The 20,447-nt window shown below is 39.5% G+C and overlaps 1 protein-coding gene across 19 annotated transcripts in view; it reads left to right on the top strand.

Moving 5' to 3' along the window:
* CPEB3 (cytoplasmic polyadenylation element binding protein 3) overlaps positions 1-20,447 on the top strand; it is a 195,916-nt gene that overhangs the window by 35,546 nt on the left and 139,923 nt on the right. For 15 of the 19 annotated variants that reach the window (XR_011997508.1, XM_072739508.1, XM_072739507.1 and 12 more), the window contains one exon: positions 872-1,887. Coding sequence is in view for 18 of the 19 variants with exons in the window: in XM_025990586.2 (XP_025846371.2) it covers positions 872-1,887 (1,016 nt within the window). In the remaining variant the exon portion in view is untranslated. Of the gene's footprint in view, positions 1-516; positions 646-871; positions 1,888-20,447 lie in introns of those variants that run through there. The other 4 variants (XM_072739504.1, XM_072739501.1, XM_025990599.2 and 1 more) reach the window with 2 other exon arrangements.

Here is a 20,447-nt window from a genome sequence, read left to right as displayed (position 1 = left end):
TGAGACCCGAACCACTGAGAAGTCAAGAAATTTCTTGTGTGGCAGAATTGGAGGCAAGAAGATTGGAGAATAAGCAGAAAAATCCTAATCCTTAGACTGTAACAAGAAGCAAGCGCTTACAAACGTTTCAGTAGATTTTTACCTCTTTAAAAACGGTGGTTTGTTGGTTGTTGTTGTTGCTGTTGTTGTTGTTTTAATGTCTCCTAACAAAATGGAGTAGCTGCAGCTACTGGGAGGCCAGAGAATGATTGTGCAGCTGAGTCCTCCTAACAAATGCCAAGGATTTCCTCCCTCGTGGTTCGCTGCTGTTAAATGAAACAATTATCAACGCAAGAAGGCAGTTTGCTAATCAAGAGGGATAAGACTGCTGTTTCTTTAAAGTGCCGAGCAGGGAAGGGGGAAGAAAGGGTCGTGTGCGGTGTCTTTTTAACCTTGCTGAAGGACGCAGCAGTATTTATTGACGTATGCAAATAACTGGGGGAGGGTGGTGCTTGGGAAAAAACAGGAACCAGAATCAGTTTCTTATTGCAGGGTGAACGCTCTGAGTTCCGGTGAAGGGAAAAGAGACGTGGCGAAATTGCTGTCTTTCTATTTTATAAGCACATCTCTCACTAATACAGAAAAGGAACCAAGACATCAGAAAGGGTGAAGACGCTCTCACAGTATTTTTAGAGACCTTGCACGAGCCCCCCCACCCCCCGCCCCCCATCCCCAGCCCGACCTGTTCTTCTAAATGGGAGATTATGGATTTGCATTGCAATTGGCTAGTAGCGGTGGCACTGGATTTTCGCAAGTAAAACACCCTCCCGCTTTAGCGAGGGGCATTAACGATCACATTGACAATAACGCATCTCTTTTTTCCCCGTTTCAGCTGCGCAAACCATGCAGGATGATTTACTGATGGACAAAAGCAAAACCCAGCCCCAGCCCCAGCAGCAGCGGCAGCAGCAGCAGCAGCAGCAGCCCCAGCCCGAACCCAGCGCAGCCGAAGCCCCGTCCACGCCCCTCTCCTCAGAGACCCCCAAGCCGGAGGACAGCAGCGCAGTGCCGGCCCTCAGCCCCGCCGCGGCCCCGCCGGCCCCCAACGGCCCTGACAAGATGCAGATGGAATCGCCGCTCCTGCCGGGCTTGAGTTTCCACCAGCCCCCTCAGCAGCCACCGCCGCCGCAGGAGCCCACGGCGCCGGGCGCGTCGCTGTCGCCGTCCTTCGGCAGCACCTGGTCCACGGGCACCACGAACGCTGTGGAGGACAGCTTCTTCCAGGGGATCACCCCAGTCAACGGGACCATGCTCTTCCAGAACTTCCCGCACCACGTCAACCCAGTCTTCGGAGGCACCTTCTCTCCGCAGATCGGCCTGGCGCAGACCCAGCACCACCAGCAGCCGCCGCCGCCGGCGCCGCAGCCCGCGCAGCCCGCGCAGCCCCCGCAGGGGCAGCCCCCGCAGCAGCGCCGCTCGCCGGCCAGCCCCAGCCAGGCGCCCTACGCTCAAAGGAGTGCAGCCGCGGCGTATGGCCACCAGCCCATCATGACCAGCAAGCCGTCCTCGTCCTCGGCTGCAGTAGCCGCTGCGGCCGCCGCCGCCGCTTCGTCCGCCTCGTCCAGCTGGAACACGCACCAGAGTGTGAACGCCGCCTGGAGCGCGCCGTCCAACCCGTGGGGCGGCCTGCCGGCTGGCCGGGACCCTCGCCGGGCTGTCGGCGTGGGTGTGGGCGTGGGAGTCGGGGTGCCCTCGCCGCTCAACCCCATCTCGCCGCTCAAAAAGCCCTTCTCCAGCAATGTGATCGCGCCGCCCAAGTTTCCTCGGGCAGCCCCGCTCACCTCCAAGTCCTGGATGGAGGATAATGCTTTCCGGACGGATAATGGTAACAATCTGTTGCCATTTCAGGTAATGCTCCAGTGCACCTGCACACACCTCCGTTTCTACTCCTCTCCCTTTACCCCCTCTTCCCTGTCATTTAATCGTGATTTTTGTTCTTTAAAAAAAGGCAGCGATGTCCAGCTCCCTTGTCCCATTCCCAAGACTCCGTTTCGCTGGTGCTGTTCCAGTACCGGGGACAAGGGTGAGGGAACACTGTGACTGTGACTGAGGAATCATATTTAAGCATCCTGATAAGATAGAAAAGGGCCTTTTTCTTTTGGCATATTTTTTTCCTTCACCGTGTGTGTGCCTTTTATTTTGACCTTCTTTGACAAGGTGCAGTGTATGGCAAGGTACTGGCTTGGTCCCAGAATGAGTAGGCTGAGATTCCTGTCATTTTAAGTAGCTACACATTTCAAGTTATGCAATCCTGGGTCCTGAGTGCCTCCTGAAAGCTATCCACTCCCAAACTACCCTGGGCCTACTCTTAAAGAGGTTAACAGCCCTTGAGTGGTGCTATTTCAGACAGTTTCATATGCTCAATTAAACTAATGTGAGCACATGTGTTTATGTCTCGCTAAGGTGCTGGCATCATTAATAGCAATCAGCATATTGTCCCTGCCGGGAAGATTATGAGTGTGAGATTCCAATAAACTCATGAACTCCTTTAGGGACCAAGTTGGAAGAGTGGAAATTCTAGGGTAACCCTTCCTATGTTACCCAGAAGAAGGACTAGACATTGTTTTTTTCTAGAGCAAAGAGACAATAGGACGCGACCTTCAGAGCCATATTGCAATGGAGTCTATCTGCTAGCTAGCACTGAAATATTTAAAGCTGCAGTGTCCTTCAGATGGGTTATTTAAGAAGACAATACAGATCAATTACACCATTTGAAACTGGGCAAAGTGAAAGTCTTGCAACTTTAATGAAAAATGAGCCTTGTGTCTTGGTGTTAAATACCAGTGAAAAACCCAGGAAGTGCCCCAGACAAAAAGGTTGAATGGAGTGTCCTTAATTCTGTTCTTGTTTTCTGATCCAGCCCACGGCCACATCAGTTGGCAATGTCCTGAATATCTTAAGGTGGAAAGGGGTGGTGAGGGACTCCTGGGTGGCTCAGTGGTTGAGCATCTGCCTTTGGCCCAGGACGTGATCCTGGAGTCCTGGGATGGAGTCCCACATTGGGCTTCCTACATGGAGCCTGCTTCTCCTTCTCTGTCTACCTCTGTGTCTTTCATGAATAAATAAAATCTTTTTAAAAAAGGGGGTATGGAAAAAAAAGGGGGGTATGATGAGGGTGAGTGTTCACTGGGGGCTTTTGTTCTAGGCAAACATTTATTCTTCACTTAACAAATTGATTTGGCTATAAGCTTCTAGGCTCAGTTAAAAAAGAAAAGAATAAAGGAAGGAGAGAAGAGGGCTTTGAATAAGACCCAGTTGGGGTCATCAAGGAAATGAAACAAATTCTTTGAGCATTGCTGAAACATGGCAGAACCGAAATTTGACAGAAGTAGTTTAGAGCATCAGGTGCAATTGGAATCTTCATTTTGTTTTTCTTACATTTTAAGATGTGATGTTTGAGATGACTCCCATCCATGAAGAAGGTGATAGGGTTATTGAGAAGCACATGATTCCCTAGGCTACCGCAAGGATTTTTAACCTTGACAGTTCAAGGGAGCCCGTGAAACTTGTAAATTGTGTGTATGAGAGTTTTCATGAGAGAGGATCTTAACAAATTTTCGCAGGCATCCTTTAGGAATGGAAAATTTTAATATTAAAGTGTATTTCTTTCCATTCTAAAGTTTGTTTTGATAAAATGAAGAGAAGCTGCAAGATGGGATTAGTTTGGTAGAGAAAAGGAGGAATCTGCTTTCTAGAATTTCTCTCTGTGCTTATTTTTGTGGTGAGGGGATAGAACCGTGAGGCTGCATTTGGTAGGAAAGCCATTCTTTTCAAACAGTTATTTTTATACTGATGCTCCCTATCCAAGTTCAGTCTTAGAAGATAACCTAAAATCTGAGAGGAAGTTTTAGGGGTGAGAGCTTATAGTGTAGACATTAGTTATGTTTTTCTAGGCCCTGAATCTGAATGCGACTAGCTTTTGATTAATTGTCTCTGGAAGGGAGGGCTGGGGAGAGATTATAAAATTTCCCCCAAACTGATATTGACAAGTAGTATGTGGTTTGCCAATGGTTTCTCAGCAAACCATTTACCAGCAATGCTCATGGAAGCTGGACAGACTGATTTGAAGTCAGCTTATTTTCATCCCTGGTGGTGCTATTGAGTAGGTAAAGATGGCCAAAAGACTTGAGATTTTATTAAAAATTGAGCTGTATATATTTGGTCTCAGGAAAAATTACGTGGACTTTATGTCTCACTTCTTTGTCTTACTAAAATGGAACTTTGGGGTTTTGAAACAATCTTAGAACCAGATTAGAACACACAACCTTGGTTGTGTTTTAGTTTTGGGTTGGAATATTATGACTTTGTGGTTATTTTTTTTTTAAGATTTTATTCATGAAAGACACAGAGAGAGAGGCAGAAACATAGGCAGAGGGAGAAGCAGGCTCCCCACGAGAAGTCTGTTGTGGGACTTGATCCCAGGACCCCGGGATCATGACCTGAGCCAAATTCAGATTGCTCAGTCACTGAGCCACCCAGGTGCCCCAAGAGTTTGTGTTAAATGTATCACATATGTTTAAAAAGCAAAAACTAAACACTTTGAGTCTTGTGCATAGAATTTTACATGTTTGTGCATTTATTTAAATCATTTTTCTGGGATCCCTGGGTGGCGCAGCGGTTTGGCGCCTGCCTTTGGCCCAGGGCGCGATCCTGGAGATCCGGGATCGAATCCCACGTCGGGCTCCCGGTGCATGGAGCTTGCTTCTCCCTCTGCCTGTGTCTCTGCCTCTCTCTCTCACTGTGTTCCTATCATAAATAAAAAAAAATTTAAAAAAAAAAAATAATAAATCATTTTTCTATGAAAGGGGGAAAATATCTTAAGTAGTCCTAGAGATTCATTTTACAGACTCTGAGCTAAAAGGGGCTTGCAACAGTAATCTACTCTAATATGCCTTAATATGTATTTTTATTTATTTTAAAGATTTAATTTATTCATGAGGGACAGAGGCAGAGACAGAAGGAGGCTCCCTGTGGGGACCCCGGGATCATGCCCTGAGCCAAAGGCAGACTCAACCACTGAGCCACCCAGGCATCCCTCTTAATATGTATTTTTAAAATCCATATCCCGTCAGTGATGCTTCACTTTCTTTTGCCAACCAACACAATAGATTTTTTTTTTTTTTTTGGAGCTTTACTTCTATAGTTTATATTGTAAAAGCAATGACTGTATTTGAATGTGGTTTTCCAAACTATACATTTCCTTACCCCCTTCCCTCAATTCTAACAAAGTTGATTGGTTTCCCTGAGTTGGGGTTCCTGCTTCCTTCAGGTTTACTTGTATCTAAACACTACTTTATAGATATCTGTAAATAAGGAAACCAAGGTCCTAAGAAGTAGGATGACATAGCTCCAGTCCTAGAGGTTTGGCTAATTTTGTTGATGTGTCTCCTTAACCTCCCTGTAGCACTAGTGGTGTTAGGTAAAATTCATTTCAAGTCAGGTTCTCTTCGGGCTCCATTCAAAGGGACTTAGTTTTGGAATTATCTAGTGAGGTTTTCTGTCTGGCTGATGCCTCTTGGTGATGTACCTCCCGCTAATGGGCTTAGGAACAATGAGACACTCCACTGGGGGAATTATAAATATGCATCATTTTATATTTATATAAGCAGAGAAGCCTAGGTATATAAAAGGACCAAAGCAGAGATGTTTTCTATATGTAGTGGATTTGGATTTAAATAGCATTTTTGTCCAGAGGAGTTTAGAAGGGACTTTTAAGAATACCTGTTCTACCACTCTTTGTTCATTTGCCGAAGGAGAAAATTGAAATCCCAATATGCGAAATTCCTTGCCCAAGTTTGAGTAGGTATTTTCTGTCAGAAGCAGGCTTTGGAGGCAGATTGTCTAGGTTCAGATTTTAACTCTGCCAGCTACTTGCTTTATAATCTTGAGCAAATTATGTCCACATGTTGACCTTCATCTGTAAGATGGGAATAATAATTCCTTGCTTCATATGAGTTCAGGTGAGAAACTGCATATTAACACAGTGCTTGGCCCATAGTAGAGTACCACATAAATGTTGGGCTATGATTATCATTGTTGTAATAGTGACCAGAGGTTCTGGATGATTTTATAGTAGGGATTACTGATTTTTCATACAGTTCAGTCTGAATAAGTGTGAACTTCTATATAATGTCTTTTGGTCTTTTTTTTTTTTTTCTGTCTTAAGGTACCCTTTGGTTACTGTAACAAAAGGTGATTTGCCATTAACTTATGGGCCAGGCCTTGTGCTAAATACTTTAGGTATAGTTCCTCATTGAAACTCCTTTGAGGTTCAGCTCTATTATAACCCTTGTTATGCTGACAGAGAAATTGAGTGTTAATATATTTACTTTATCTGCTCATGATCACACAGCCAGTAATTGACAGAGTTGGGATTTGAACCCAGGTAGTCTGCGTCCAGAGCCAATCTCCACTATAATACCTTGAGTATAATAACTCTAGAACATCAGTTAACAGTGTTGTGTAGAAGCAGGAGACTGGAATGAATCTGTACTTGACCTTATGATATGCCCTGGAAATACTGCTTTTAAAAAATTTGTATTGATGGAAATGGAGGAAGAAAAATATAGTGCCCATACATTTCCTACCACTTATTTGCAACAGTAGTCAATATATCCCCCTATTTACTTATTTACTTAATTTATGTATTTTTGAATATTGTATTTTTGAAAAAAATTCAAATTAGGTTTTGCTTTCTTTCTGCATCTCTGACTTTATCTCTCCTCTTCCCTTACTCCAAATTGAAAGTAATTATACAGATTTTATATTTTCTGGCATGTCTAGTTAATTATAATTTAGTGTTAATTTTGCTAGTGGGTTATTTATAACAGAGGAACAAATTCCTTACATGAATTAATGGGAATATAGATGATGATGATTATTATTTTTATTATTATTTTGAAGAAAGAGAGAGTGTGGGGGAAGGAGGAAGGGAGGAAGGAAAGAGGGAGAGAGAGAATCTTTAAGCAGGCTTTATATTCATCCCAGAGCCCAACTTGGGGAGATCTCAGGACCTAGAGATCATGACCTGAGTTAAAATCAAGAGTTGGATATTTAACCCACTGAGCCACCCAGGCACCCTGGGAATATAGATTATTTTATTATTTTATTTTATTTTATTTATTTATTTTATAGATTATTTTAAAAAGTCAATACATACATCTATTCATAATACATTTTGAGGAAACAGTGATATCTTCAACCAGTCTATGCTTTTTTTTTTTTTTTTTTTGTAAACCATCTTTTTAGGAAGTAGTATAAATTGTCTAGTTTATGCTTACTTTTGACTAAGGATAGTATGACCTAGATTTAAAACTAGAGACTCTTCTATAGTTGGTTTCTTAACTACTGCTCTAATGCAAAACCACTTAAGGTCCACCCAACCCCACAAACTGTTTCAGAGCCTATTATGGCATGGTTACTGTGAATGCCAACAAAGAGCCACATTATCTATATTCTATTTAAAAGACTGGTTGGTTAGGAAATATTAGAAGATTTTCTAGGCTACTGAAAACATAAATATAATAATATAAACTGAATATTTCAAAGTTGCATGTTGAAAAGTAGTTACCTTTAAACTTTTCATGACCTTGCAGTGAGTTGATACAAAAGTAGACCCTCAGAAATGTAATGTTTTTAGATATTTTATAAAACACAATTTTCTACTTAAATAACTTTCTCCATTGGTTGGTTTAGTTTGCTGTTTTTCAAGGGCTACACAAGGGTAATGCCTGTCCATTTGGATCTTGTCATTGTGCAGGTGAGTTTTGTAGTGTTTTGATTCATAAGTATCAGAAGATTATGGCTTTGTTTTCTACAATATGAAGAGTTTGATTAAATCATATGGACTTTACTAAGGAGAGAGATGGAAAGGAGTATAATTGAGTAGTGGACAGTCCATGAAGCTTGGAATGAGAAAGATACTGGTCAAAGCCACAGCTCTGTCAGTGGTGATTGGGTCACATCATTTATCAAAAGATTCTTTTTCCCAGTCTGCAAAAATAAGAGAGAGCACCCATCTTCTGGGTTTGCTTTTGAAAGAATATGTACAAAGTGTTCAGAAAATTAGATCTTGTTACAGCTCTTAGATGCCTGCCTAACTACCTCAGATTATAGTCAGTAGGAGTTTGATAGAGGAAATATTGTTGATAATCAGTAGTCCAGAGTTAAACACTGGTTGATGGCATCTGAAAATGAAGAGGGGCTGGAAAGAAGAGTCCATCAGGGATGGAAGAGCAATGAAAGGCTCTTTGTGTATTATGGTGACTGCCTGACCTAGAAAGGCAATAACTACCTGCTTTTTGTAACTACCTGCTTCTGCTTCTGGTTGACTTACCAATGCAAGTATAAGCGTTTTCCTTGCCCTGTGAACATAACGTTTTAATTGGTGAAGGGCTGCTTAAACTTATAATTACCCAATTGCTACCAGTGTTGATATTGGTAGTTCTGGAGCTACAAGGGCTCTAATTTGAAGCTCCTTATCCTTACTTTCTAGAAGACCATGCCTGGCTCTCCACAGGGGCCATTATGGTTGTCAGAGATAGAATTCAGTATAGAGACCCCAGTTTGGATCTTGAGAGTTGCGGGATATACCACCACTTTAAGGGGGCTTTCCTGGAGAGATTGCTATGCTTACAGTAGTATCCAGCTTAACAAGGAATTTCCCGCAGCTGGTCCTTATTCCTTGTAAATGGCTTGTATGGGCTTCTTTTATGTTTTGGTTCTATTACATTCAGTTTTCATTTCCTTTAGTGTTCTTTACAGATGCTGGGCTTGTAAATTTTTTAATATGAAACCATTCTAATATTTGCGTTTTGACTTAACTTGAAATAGAAAGGTACTACTAAATGAAAATAATACCATAAATTAGTATCTTGGAATTAAGCCTATTTGTCTTTCCCCAGAAGCTTTATTATATAATTCTCAGAAATAATAAATATGTGATATGAACCCTTGTTGGCATACTTCAGAGGAGAGCATCAGAAATAAGCACCAAAGAGCCTTTATATCATTTGATATGATTGTAGAATTAATATACATGAAGAGAAGGAAACAACATGTACTAATTTTGTGTTGTACAGCCAAATATCTTCATTTCTTAAGCATTTAGACTTATTTCAAAGTCAAGATCAAGTACATGGGGGGAAGAACTCTCTTTAGTAACTGAGTGCAACTAATTAAATGGTCAGTGCTACAACTGAAGCAGTGTCTAGAAGTTCAAAAGCACCTGACACTTAGTAGGTGCTCATTAAATGACTGTATAAACATTTAAACACAACAGTGCTATAGTTTTGTGTTTTTTTTTTTACAATATAGTATACTTTAACGTTTTTGAGACAGATTTGCCATTGTACCATTTCTCTACAAGATGTCCATAGAATGTGGAAACATGAATATACGTAATGTCATAAAGGACATCTTCAATTTGAAAAAAGAGAAAATATTATCTGTGTTCCCAAACTCAGGGGACATCTGAATTTCCAGGCTACGACTCTTTTTACAGGTTTGGCATGCCAAAAAGCAAGCAGAGTTCTTATTTTGACGTAAAAGGTTTTGGCAGCCAGTAGATGTGAACACTAGCTTGAATCTTACGAGTTAAATTTTTCTTTACCTACTCACTGTTAATTCATTCTTGTGGAGTTCATTTATCCTGTCATGGTAATCTGCTTTGTTCCTGATGTCTCAAATCAAGTTATTAATACTAGGACTGACCAGAATTAGGGTCCAAATAATTCTGAAAATAGCACCTAGAAATATCTAGAAGAGAATTCTTTGGTCTAAGAGGTTGACGAGTAGGTTATAGTAGGCCCATTCAACCAGCCAGTCATTTGAGGAATGTGAGATTGGAAAGCAGAGAGGTAAAGGACAAAAGACGTTCTATCCTAAATATATGATAAGGTGAGGGGATTGATTAGGGATTGGAATACTTCAAAGGAAACATTTTCGTGATCTGACAACTTACCCCCCTACTCAGAGTCCAGGAGACCTGATTCTTAGGTTTCAGATACACAGCAATTAAAAAGGACAAGAAGTAAATGTGCCCAGCACCTCTCTTTTGCAATCTGCTGTGGAAAATTTCCTTTCCTCTTTTGGCCTAGAAATATAACTGAGATTCACAGGGGATTAAAAATAGTGAAGATTGGTAATGTTTATGAGATTGTGAGGAAAGGCTGAGAGACAATTTTTGGAAATGAACCTGTTTTTTATATGTTTGCATTTGATTTTGTGGGTAGACCATTCAACTCTTTGCCATGTTGTTGTTTAATGCAATTGTAATTGATAGTAGAATCCTAACTTCAGATAAATAGTTAAGGATAGCATATGCAGTATTTTTATTAACTACAAATCTATTATGGAATTCTCTGATCAAAGTGATGAGATTTACATTGTTGAGTTTCTTTTGGCATCTTCACTCACAGTCATAATCCATGTACTCCAGTTTGGGGTATTATATTATTTTTGATGTCCTTCTCCAAATAGATACAGGTAAAAAAAAAAAAATACAGGGAACCCTGAATGTCTGGCCTCACCCTTTCACATGAATTATCTTATTTAATTCTTACATGTTCTTGTAAATTAGGGATTATCATCCCACTTGAGACTCAGAGATTACCTGACTAGTGGGTGACAGAGCAGGAATGGAATCTTAGGTCTTTTGACTCCATGTCCAGTTATTCCATTTTACTATCCCTGCTTGCCTCTTGTCATGCACCATCTTTCAATATGCCTTTGATGTCACACTCTTTCCCCAGGTCTTCTTGATTCCCCTCATCCCACATTGTTGTTTTAACACTTGTCACTCTGAAATGAGCTGCTTTATTTTGTTTTGTTTCTCCACATTAGAATGTAGCCTCCACAAGGGCAAGGACCTTTTCAGTGCAGTATCTGCAGGGGTTGTGACAGCCTGGGATGTTTTAGGCATATGGCAAATATTTGTTGACTCTGTTAATGACTTACATTTAAAAATGATTGATTAATCATTTATTGGTCATTTGCATGTAGCTAGCAATGTAAAAGCACATTCATTTTATAGATATTTAACTGGCCTCTACTAGAGGTCAGGAAGTAGGGAATAAAGCTGAACCAAATCCTGTCAGACAGTTCCTTGATAAACATGAGTTAAAATATAGGTGATAATGTTTATAGCAGTATGTAATATATACAACAAAGACAGTGTGTACTTGAATCAGAGGAGGGAATGATTAATTTGTGTGTGTGTGTTTGTGAGTTGAGAAGTCTCCAGGAAAGTCTTCACAGTTTAAAATATTTTCAGTTTTTCTGATTTTGAAAGTAATACATGTTTACCATTTAAAACTGGAAGAAAGGGCAGTCTGGGTGGCTCAGCAGTTTAGCGCCACCTTCAGCCCAGGGCCTGATCCTGGAGACCCGGGATTGAGTCCCATGTCAGGCTCCCTGCATGGAGCCTGCTTCTCCCTCTGCCTGTGTCTCTGCCTCTCTGTGTGTGTGTGTCTCTCATGAATAAATAAATGGAATCTTTAAAAAAGTAAAAATAAAAAAAATAAAACTGGAAGAAAAAAATTGCTCATAATCCTATTACCCAGAGAGAAGTACTGTTGTTTTGGTGCAATTCTGCCAATGATCTCTTTTTTATGTGAATGTGTTTTATATGGTTGAGAACGATTCTGTATAAATAATTTTATAGCCATATTTTTTAGCTTTTCATATCATTAAGTTTATAAACACTCTTATTACCACGTAATATCCCATCACAGGAATCCATTGTAATTAAAAAGTCATTTTTATATTTGGAGGATTTAGGTGGCTTTCAGTTTTTAACTAATTAAAAAAATATTTATTTGAGAGAGCATATGTGTGTGTACAACCGGGAGGTGGCAGGAGTAGAGTGAGAATTTCAAGCAGATTCCACTTAGAACACTGAGCCCAATATAGAGCTCCATCCCACGACTCTGAGACCACCACCTGCATCAAAGTCAAGAGCTGGATGCTTAGCTGACTGTGCTACCCAGGTGCCCTCAGTTTTTAACTGTTAAACAATACTGTTATGAACATATTGGGGCATTTTAAAGCTTTATTTAGAGCTGAATTGTCAGGGTTCCATAGGCAGACCAGGGAACAGGGGTAGGAGTTGCAGCAAAAAGATTTGCTTTAAGCAGAGGGAACAGCAGCTATACAGGTAAGAACAACATGGCAGCCCTGGTGGCCCAGCGGGTTAGCCCCACCTTCAGCCCAGGGCATGACCCTGGAGACCCAGGTTGAGTCCCACATCGGGCTCCCTGCAGAGAACCTGATTCTCCCTCTGCCTGTGTCTCTACCTCTCTCTCTGTGTGCCTCTCATGAATAAATAAATAAAATCTTTAAAAAACAAACAAACAAACAAACAAACAAACAAAAGAAAACAACATGCCATGCAGACAGAGCAGATGATTCAGGGTAGGGGTGAGGCAAGTGAGAAGTGAGGCCGACAAAGCAGGAGGGGCCAGATCACAAAGACATTCGAACATTCTTTGCCTTCAGCTTTGTCCAGTGGGGACATTGAAGAATTTTTAAGCTGAGAAAGATAACCATTTTTAGGCTTTTTAATTGGTGAGTGAAGTGATCACAGCCTTGTTTCAGAAAGATAATTCTGGGATATATATTTTCAGGGACCAAACACAGGCAAGGAGCTGGTTAACATGGAAGGACCCAAAGTAATTGAGAGGAAAAGATGGACTTGAGAAATAAATTAGGAGGCTGACTGAAAGGACTGGTGATTGCTTAGATGCAAGGAAGAGGAGAAGGAGTTTAGAATGACTCCCAGGAATTGTTTTAGGCAGCTGGGGAAAATGATCTAGAGGTGAAAATGCTCAATAGTGGCAGATTAGAATTTTCATGACTCATAAACCCGGTGGGTTTAGAGTGGAGGAACTTCAGAACGAAAAGCTATGTGTTGGGAATATTTGAACAAGTGATTTGACATCTCTTATCCACCCATGCTTTTGTGTGACTCTCAATGTGTGGGAAGGAAAACCTTATTAAGATAGATTACTTGGACTACTTATTAGAACACTAAATCTGAGAGAAGAAATAACTACCATTCTTAGTCAAGAGCTTTTTCTGATTCTAGCCTGATGTATATATTTTTATTGTACCCTGAGAATTAGAGTGTATGTTAGCTGATTAGTGTATGCTAGCTGATTAACCCTTTTATGAGTTACAGCCTGGCATTGCAAAGAACTATAAGGAATTGCTAACCAATCAATCATATGGGAGGATCATAGACAATAAGAGAAATGAAACCTAGAATCTGTTATTTTTAAGTTGAATAGACTCACTTGAGAGGTAGTAGGTATTATTAACCAATCTGAAATATCATTAATAAGGTCTTAACAAAGTTGAGATTAGACCTTATGGAATTTAGTTGGCTACACTAAAATGGTGCTTAATTTTTTATTTTTTTATTTTTAAGATTTATTTATTTATTCAGAGAGAGAGAGAGAGAGGCAGAGACACAGGCAGAGGGAGAAGCAGGCTCCATGCAGGGAGCCGGACGTGGGACTCGATCATGGGTCTCCAGGATCACACCCCAGGCTGCAGGCGGTGCTAAACCGCTGCGCCACTGGGGCTGCCCGGTGCTTAGTTTTTTAATGAGTGTAAACATGACTAGAATATTTAGAAGCTTAGGATCCATAAAAGCCACAAGATGTGCTTTTTGGAAGGGTGGAGGGGGAAAATAAATGGGGCCAGGATGTAGGAACCACCAGAATTGTATGTTGTTAATCATTTGTGTTTCTAGGGAGAAAGATGGACTGCACCATTCATTATATTTCCAAAGGGACCCATAACTCAAAAATGGTTAAGAATCCTAAATTAAGAGTAAAAGCACTGCTACATGGCTTCCAATAAACTTTTAAAAGATTTGGAAAACTTAGATATCTCATAAAATTTTTCTTCTTTTTCATATTTTCACAGAGAAATTCTGCCCAATTTTAATTTGAGAACTTTCTAAATAAGAACGGTTCCAACTCCTTTTATTTAGCTTTCTCTAGAACATTCAAAATACTTTTCATAATACAAATAATTTTTTGACATTCATTTAATTGGTTTGCATATATTAAATTAAATCACATAATTACAGTAACACAAGCATTAAAAAGGCTTGGAGACAAACCTACCACCTCTAGGTAAGCTTGCAGCTCATCTGATAGGACAGAAGTTTATGGGTTAATCCCATAATAGGTGTTGAGTATACTATGGGCATTTTATATAGGGAGGATGTAACTCATGGGTTAATATGGAAAGTCAATTAAGCAAAGCTTCAACTATAGTAGATGCTTATGTATTTTCATAATAAATGGCCAACAAGTTTTGACTCAAGAAAGGGATATTGTTTCATTTTGATATAGGAAGTACAACTTCGAAATATTCACTTTTAGAAATTGCTAATATACAAATGACCTCCTCTTTTCAGAGGGAACATTTGCACTTTCCCATTCACTTGTCATTGCTATGACCTTAGAAGGCCAATTCCTGTTACTGTAACTTAATGAAGAGAGTAGGGAGTAGAACTAGGAGTGGGGATAGAAGTTGGAGATTTGTGCTGTAGAGGCATAGTTGGCCTAGATCTCAGTGATAAGACCTGCAATTCACTGAACAGAAGTTCATCAGACTTTGAGGTTTCACATGGAAACAATGTTGGCTGCTGATCAGGTATTTTTGTTTAGCTTTGTAACCAATTAACTACTTACAAGCTAGTGTGGAAACCTACCCATCATCTATTTCCTAGTTTCTATTGGTAAAGAGCATTTTAACAACAGAGCATTTTGGAATACAGGTTAAGATGTGTGATATCAAAGCCTAGTAAGAACAATTGACCAGAGTTTTGCCAGTTCTTAATATTATCCAGCATCATGTTCTACGTACATCTAGATTAAAAGAGACCCTGTTTTGTTTGTTTATTGTCTATTTGGGGGAGGTAGTTGCTGTTTTTTAATTGATAGTTTAAGTTAAAACTTTACCAGGCTCCTTATTGCCATCATACTCATTCAAAGGGCAAAAGTTATCTGGAGAAAGAAAAAGACTTTATTATTTAAATCTGTGTATCAAAATAGTTGAATCTGGTTAAAAAATGGTTAGTCCTTACGTTGCAAAAATACAATCTAAATACTTTTAGATTTTATAATGCTGATGAAACATTATTTTGCAATGTTTGTCAGATTAAACTTGTATTGATTTTAAGTAGAATAAAAACATGAATTGTATTAATGCTTCAGACTGTTGCAAAATGCAACTTTGATGAATGGAAAATTTTTCCATTTCATTCCATTTTCCTTTGAAATGCCACTTTCAAAGGCATTATGAATTTAGCATTTAGAAGATTTGAGACTGGGTGGGGAGATTGATTTTATCATATTTTGACCTTGAATTCCTCAACATTCCAAAGATATGAGCTCATCTGAAGGTAGCAATTATTCAGTTAACATTTTAAAGCTTCCTGTGTACTTCTTTGCCAGTGTAGATGATCCTATTTGACCTATCAACTTCGGTGTGATCTAGCATATGAAATGTTATTCCATTGTAGCTATTTTAAAGTTATTGAGCAGAATTAAAGTTGATGAATCATGTAAGTATAACACATGATTTTCATTTTAAAATACAATGGGATATTTGATATTCTAATTTAAGCCTAGATTCTGTTAAATGTGAAACACAGAGACTTAAGGAAAATTATAGCTTAATATCAAAAATGTAAGGCCTGAGTGAGGTGGAAAGAAAGAAAAATCTTTTGATTGTGAATATTTTGCTTCACACTGAGGGACATAATGGAGGGTTGAAGCAGACAGGAGAGTTGGAGTGACACATTCTTTTAGAGGGACATAAATAATAGAGAATGTATTGAGTGCTGAGACATCAGAGGATGTTGAAAGACATGAAGATTTCAATGAAGAAGACAAAGCTGGTAAAAGGATGCTTCAGCTTTTGTTACAATAATTAAATATTCAAAACGGCAGCCATTTTATACTGTCCAGGAAGTTAAGCAATTGCTCATTTGATATTCTAGTTTTATGCAAGCAAGCCATAGGCAAGTAAGCGGACATCGGGGATTTATATTAAGAAGTTTCTTCTAGGGAATGTCATGAGCAAGTTCAAAACCCAATCTTCTAATCTCTTGTGGCATGATCATAATATTTATGATGCCTCTAAGACACTTCATGTTTGTTCTAAACCACCAAAGACCATGTGTTCAGCGTAATTTGCATTGTGTATGTTATTAGAGATCTAGTCTGATGACTTTTTACAGTACTCAGTTATTGTCAAAAGACAACCTATGTAGAAATGTCCCATAGACTTATGTTCCATAGAGTCAGCTATATAAGCCATCATGCTATGTAAAATTCTTAGTCTTTTATATATTTTCCCTTTATTTTAAATCCAGAGAAATTCACATGTATTATATGTGACAATGCTGTTAAATGGAGTTTGAATTCACTATTTACAAGTTACATACTATGTTCTTAGACTGGTGTTATGTATTGTGGATGACACAAATTATCTGAATCCTGTCCTTAGGAACTAACATACATACAACAGAGTGTTACATGAAAGCAAGTACTAGATGGTGTGATGTATTAGTTGTCATAAACAGCCAAGGAAGGGCAAGAATTTGGCCTAGAATGGTTAAAAAAAAAAAAGTGATAGAGAAGGTCCTTGTAGCTCCACTTTGTAGGATAGATAGGGTTTAGCTACAGAGAATGGGAATCCAAAGTAAGGAAAGAAACATGAGCAATAACTGGAGTTATTAAGCAGAACTTCTGACTCGAGTGGGGGACTCTTAGATCTTACTGGGAGATAGGATGGATTGAATTTTTTTAGGATTAAAAAAAAACAATGCATTTTTATTTACTAGATTCTACTTGGTTTAAAAAAGCATTTAATATGTGTTTGTATGGGAATGCCTGGGTGGCTCAGTGGTTGAGCATCAGCCTTTGGCTTAGGACGTGATCGTGGGGTTCCAGAATCGAGTCCCACATCGGGCTTCTGTGTGGAGCCTGCTTCTCCTCCCTCTCCTTTGTCTCTGTCTCTCTCATGAATAAATAAAATCTTAAAGAAAAAAGATGTGTTTGTACATACTACACTGCAAGAGAACATAGATTAGAAGTAGATGAAAAAGATGAAATAAAAGTAAAGTAAGAGTAGGGATCTAGAATGGAGTCCAGAATTAGACTATTACTGATGATACTTAGCATGACAGTGATAGTCTTCAGTATCTGGTGTAGGGATGTGGATTCTGCGTCAGACAGTAGGAACCCTAAAGGACTAAGATCAGAATGGTAGGACAATAAAAACATGTTTAGAAAGACCAGGCAGGTGGATTGGAGAAATATGTGTGCCTGCCACAGTACAACCTGGAGTCAGGGAGGCTGGGTAAGAAGGCAAGATAGTTATCTTGGGTTTAGCACAAGTCTAGCAAGGTAAAACTGAGAATCCTTTCAGAAGAAAATATGTTACAATTGCTGACTGATGGAGTAGAGGATATGAAGGAGAACTAGATCATTCTGAGCTGTTAGGCTTAAATCATATCTACTTTTAGATTTTATTTTATTTTTTTTATTTTATTTATTTATGATAGGCACACAGTGAGAGAGAGAGAAGCAGAGACATAGGCAGAGGGAGAAGCAGGCTCCATGCACCGGGAGCCCGACGTGGGATTCGATCCCGGGTCTCCAGGATCGCGCCCCGGGCCAAAGGCAGGCGCCAAACCGCTGCGCCACCCAGGGATCCCTACTTTTAGATTTAAAAAAAAAATCTTTCTCTTTCCTTACATGGCTTCATCCCAGCTGAAACTTGGTGACACTGTGTGTTGCCCATACTATTCTTCATAGATGTCCCTATCCATTAAAAGGCTTGAAGAAGAAGAAAAGAAGATGGTTTTCCACCCTTTCTCTTTTTGGTACTTCTAGAGCATCAAACTTGCTTTCTCTCTGAATTTTATCATTTGAAGTTCAAGAAGTCAAAACTGCAGTTGCCTATTCTCATTTTTAAACTACTGATGTGGTGGGCGCCTGGGTGGCTCAGTGGTTGAGTGTCTTCCTTTGGCTCAGGTCGTGATCCTGGGGTTCTGGGATTGAGTCCTGCATCAGGTTCCCTGCGGGAAGCCTGCTTCTCCCTCTGCCTGTGTGTCTCTGCCTCTCTGTGTGTCTCTCATGAATAAATAAATAAAAGCTTAAAAAAAAAACTATCGATGTGGATATTTCCACTTCTTGAATCTCTGCTCCCCTAGTAAGTTGAGTGTTATGGTGCTGAGGTGCTATCCAAATGAGAGTGAGCAGCAGGCATGCAATTAAAAGTGAGAAAGTAGAATGGATATAAGGTTAGGACCTGGGAGTGAATGAGAGCATCTCTATATGCTGTAGTGTTCCTTATAACAACTTCTGTTTTTCCTCCATAGAATTCATAAAAGAGCTGTCTTGTCTATTTAACCATTTTATGTTGACTCACTGGGTAGGACCCTGTCAGGGAGTCTGGAGAACAGTGTCTGTACTTGTAATTTTTTTACGTTAAAACATAGCTACATCTTTCTTATATGTATATATGCACACACATATACATGCACCCTTGTAGAGACTGAGTAGGAGACATCTTAGAGTAGACCATGTAGTCATGAAGTAATATTAATGATCTAAACATCAAGATTTCTCTTTGATTTTGGAATGCTGTTTGTCATTGGCTATTCTTACTCATGTTCAGTTACTCTTAACTTGATTTGAGCATTCATTCATGGTAGAAAGGCTTAAGCATGCTAAAAATCAAAGTAGCCAAAGTTGCAAAATTGATCATGGATCATTATATTGATAAATCAAGTAAATGTGTTGCTATTTAGATGCTGCCACAATGGGTTTTGTCATCAGCGTATGGCTCCAAGTTGGCAAAGATTTTTATTCTGATGTTCTGTAGTTAGATTGCCATAGGATTTAGAATATACCTGATGTCTTATTTAAAAAAATTTTCAAAAATATTTATTTATTTATTTAGCACGGCAGGGAGAGGGCAGAGGGTGAAGGAGAGAGAATCTCAAGCAGACTCAGCACTGAGCTTGGTGCCCAACATGGGACTTGTGAGAACTCTGAAATTATGGCCTAACCCGAAATCAAAAGCTGGACACTGAACTGACTGAGCTACCTAGGTGACCCTGATGTTTTTGTTTGTTAAAAAAATCTTTGGATTTATTATGTGGAGGACACTGAGAAAGTAGGAAGTAAATGGTTAAAATAAGTTTGGGGGAGATGAATGACTATTTTGAGATAAGTGAAATATGTGTTGATTGAGATTAATATGTGTTCAATGGTAGAAAATTTGAAAATTGAGTCATATATATGGTTTTCTGTTTAGTGATTTGGGGATAAGTTTAGCTTTTCATAAATATGGCCTATTTAAGTAGCTATAATTCTAGAGTTTAAATGTGGCCATTAATTGGAATCAAAATAGCAGTGTACTTCACTGTAATGGGAGACTTGGTGGACTTCAGCTAACTTGCCACATTATTATCAGCTCTAGACCAGGGAGTATATCCTGCCTGTTAAATTTAAAAATGGTGTTCCACTGAGTCCTGAGAATAAAAGAAAAGTAGTAGAGATGGCCACATTTGCTTTGTGTCTCCCCTAAAACCCTACCCCCTTCCATTTTGCAGACTGAGTCAGGAGTTGGGTACCAAATCATGAAAATAATAGAGTTCTATGATATCTAAAAATTTAGATCATGATTTTAACCTGTTTATAAATAAGACTCAGAAACCTCAGTGAAACCTGTTTCTAACTTAAATGTTACGATCTTCTACTTTGGCATAGCAGGAACCTTAGGGCCCACATGATTTGCTCTTTTACTTTTCAAGTGTGGGTTTTAATTTAGGTCATTTAAATCACTTAGGATAACTTAATCATACAGTTTAATCCTTGAACAATACAAAGGTTAGTTACGGGCACAGACCCCTGCATAGTCAAAAACCCACATATCACTTTTGACCCCCTGAGAACTTAATAGCCTACTGTTGACCAGAAGCTTTACTGAAAATACAAATAACACATATTTTCCATGTTATATGTTTTGTATACTATATTCTTAACAATAAAGTAAGCTAGATGAAAGAAAACATTATTAAGAAAATCATAAGGGAGGGGCGCTTAGGTGGCTCAGTCGGTTAAGCATCTGCCTTTGGCTCAGGTCATGACTTCTGGTTCCTGGGATTGAGCCCTGCATCGGGCTCTCTGCTCAGCAGAGAGTCTGCCTCTCCCTCTCACGCTTCCCTCTGTGCTTTTTCCTCTCTCAAATAAATACGTAAAATCTTGAAAGAAAGAAAGAAAAAGAAAGAAAGAAAAGAAAAAAGAAAAAGAAAGAAAATCATAAGGAGGGTGCCTGAGTGGCTCAGTCAGTTAGACATCAGGCCTTGTTTTTGG

This window comes from Vulpes vulpes, chromosome 15 (assembly GCF_048418805.1).
Source record: "Vulpes vulpes isolate BD-2025 chromosome 15, VulVul3, whole genome shotgun sequence".
In the NCBI taxonomy this organism is placed as follows: domain Eukaryota; kingdom Metazoa; phylum Chordata; class Mammalia; order Carnivora; family Canidae; genus Vulpes; species Vulpes vulpes.
Note: the sequence above shows the minus strand (reverse complement) of the source record. Positions and strands in the feature narration are given on the sequence as shown.